At 65.7% G+C, this 2,366-nt stretch overlaps 1 protein-coding gene across 1 annotated transcript; it reads left to right on the plus strand.

Annotated features, from left to right (window-relative positions):
* Positions 1–312: 312 nt before the first annotated feature.
* On the plus strand, positions 313–2,082 carry LOC123761849 (autotransporter adhesin BpaC-like). Its single transcript, XM_045748070.2, has one exon. It carries the CDS (start codon positions 313–315, stop codon positions 2,080–2,082), a length of 1,770 nt encoding a protein of 589 aa, XP_045604026.2.
* Positions 2,083–2,366: the final 284 nt, after the last annotated feature.

Genomic DNA, 2,366 nt, shown 5'->3' on the forward strand with positions numbered 1-2,366 from the left:
AGCTCCTGGGGTGCCAATTATCACCCTACCACAGCCTCTGGGGTGCCAATTTTCACCCCCCCGTCTACAGCTCCTGGGGTGCCAATTATCACCCCACCACAGCCTCTGGGGTGCCAGCATCACCCCACCACAGCCTCTGGGGTGCCAGCATCACCCCACCACAGCCTCTGGGGTGCCAGCATCACCCCACCACAGCCTCTGGGGTGCCAGCATCACCCCACCACAGCCTCTGGGGTGCCAGCATCACCAGGTTAGCCGCAAAGTTTGCAGTCAAGACAAACTTGAGCGTCGTAACTCTCACTGGAGGTGCACATGTCTGGTGGTGCGGGTACGGACGCCACCCTGGAGGTGCACATGGCTGGTGGTGCGGGTACGGACGCCACCCTGGAGGTGCACATGGCTGGTGGTGCGGGTACGGACGCCACCCTGGAGGTGCACATGGCTGGTGGTGCGGGTACGGACGCCACCCTGGAGGTGCACATGGCTGGTGGTGCGGGTACGGACGCCACCCTGGAGGTGCACATGTCTGGTGGTGCGGGTACGGATGCCACCCTGGAGGTGCACATGTCTGGTGGTGCGGGTACGGACGCCACCCTGGAGGTGCACATGTCTGGTGGTGCGGGTACGGACGCCACCCTGGAGGTGCACATGTCTGGTGGTGCGGGTACGGACGCCACCCTGGAGGTGCACATGTCTGGTGGTGCGGGTACGGACGCCACCCTGGAGGTGCACATGTCTGGTGGTGCGGGTACGGACGCTACCCTGGAGGTGCACATGTCTGGTGGTGCGGGTACGGACGCCACCCTGGAGGTGCACATGGCTGGTGGTGCGGGTACGGACGCCACCCTGGAGGTGCACATGGCTGGTGGTGCGGGTACGGACGCCACCCTGGAGGTGCACATGGCTGGTGGTGCGGGTACGGACGCCACCCTGGAGGTGCACATGGCTGGTGGTGCGGGTACGGACGCCACCCTGGAGGTGCACATGGCTGGTGGTGCGGGTACGGACGCCACCCTGGAGGTGCACATGGCTGGTGGTGCGGGTACGGACGCCACCCTGGAGGTGCACATGGCTGGTGGTGCGGGTACGGACGCCACCCTGGAGGTGCACATGGCTGGTGGTGCGGGTACGGACGCCACCCTGGAGGTGCACATGGCTGGTGGTGCGGGTACGGACGCCACCCTGGAGGTGCACATGGCTGGTGGTGCGGGTACGGACGCCACCCTGGAGGTGTACATGGCTGGTGGTGCGGGTACAGACGCCACCCTGGAGGTGCACATGGCTGGTGGTGCGGGTACGGACGCCACCCTGGAGGTGCACATGTCTGGTGGTGCGGGTACGGACGCCACCCTGGAGGTGCACATGTCTGGTGGTGCGGGTACGGACGCCACCCTGGAGGTGCACATGGCTGGTGGTGCGGGTACGGACGCCACCCTGGAGGTGCACATGGCTGGTGGTGCGGGTACGGACGCCACCCTGGAGGTGCACATGGCTGGTGGTGCGGGTACGGACGCCACCCTGGAGGTGCACATGGCTGGTGGTGCGGGTACGGACGCCACCCTGGAGGTGCACATGGCTGGTGGTGCGGGTACGGACGCCACCCTGGAGGTGCACATGGCTGGTGGTGCGGGTACGGACGCCACCCTGGAGGTGCACATGGCTGGTGGTGCGGGTACGGACGCCACCCTGGAGGTGCACATGGCTGGTGGTGCGGGTACGGACGCCACCCTGGAGGTGCACATGGCTGGTGGTGCGGGTACGGACGCCACCCTGGAGGTGCACATGGCTGGTGGTGCGGGTACGGACGCCACCCTGGAGGTGCACATGGCTGGTGGTGCGGGTACGGACGCCACCCTGGAGGTGCACATGGCTGGTGGTGCGGGTACGGACGCCACCCTGGAGGTGTACATGGCTGGTGGTGCGGGTACGGACGCCACCCTGGAGGTGCACATGGCTGGTGGTGCGGGTACGGACGCCACCCTGGAGGTGCACATGGCTGGTGGTGCGGGTACAGACGCCACCCTGGAGGTGCACATGGCTGGTGGTGCGGGTACGGACGCCACCCTGGAGGTGCACATGTAGGAAGTGAGGAAGTTGAGTGTTGGAGTAGATGTGGAGTGCAAGTGGGTGCTGGGGAGGGTATACGTGGGTGTTGAAGTGGCTGAGGGGAGAAAGGCTGGTGTGTTGGTGTAGTGAGTATTGGAGGTATTGGTTGGGTGTAGGGGCTGTTTGTGGGGTGAAATCGGGAGCGGCTAGGGTGTGACTGGATGTTGGTTGGGCGTAACTGGGTGTGGGTGGGGTGTTGTGGGTGTGGGTGTGGATAGGGTGTTGTGGGTGTGGATGTGGGTGGGATGGATGTGGGTGGG

This window comes from Procambarus clarkii, chromosome 24 (assembly GCF_040958095.1).
Source record: "Procambarus clarkii isolate CNS0578487 chromosome 24, FALCON_Pclarkii_2.0, whole genome shotgun sequence".
NCBI classification, from domain to species: Eukaryota; Metazoa; Arthropoda; class Malacostraca; order Decapoda; family Cambaridae; genus Procambarus; species Procambarus clarkii.

Bases quoted from the DNA above. Each gene is read 5' to 3' on its own strand.
- LOC123761849 (XM_045748070.2), top strand. From the start codon at position 313: ATGTCTGGTGGTGCGGGTACGGACGCCACCCTGGAGGTGCACATGGCT.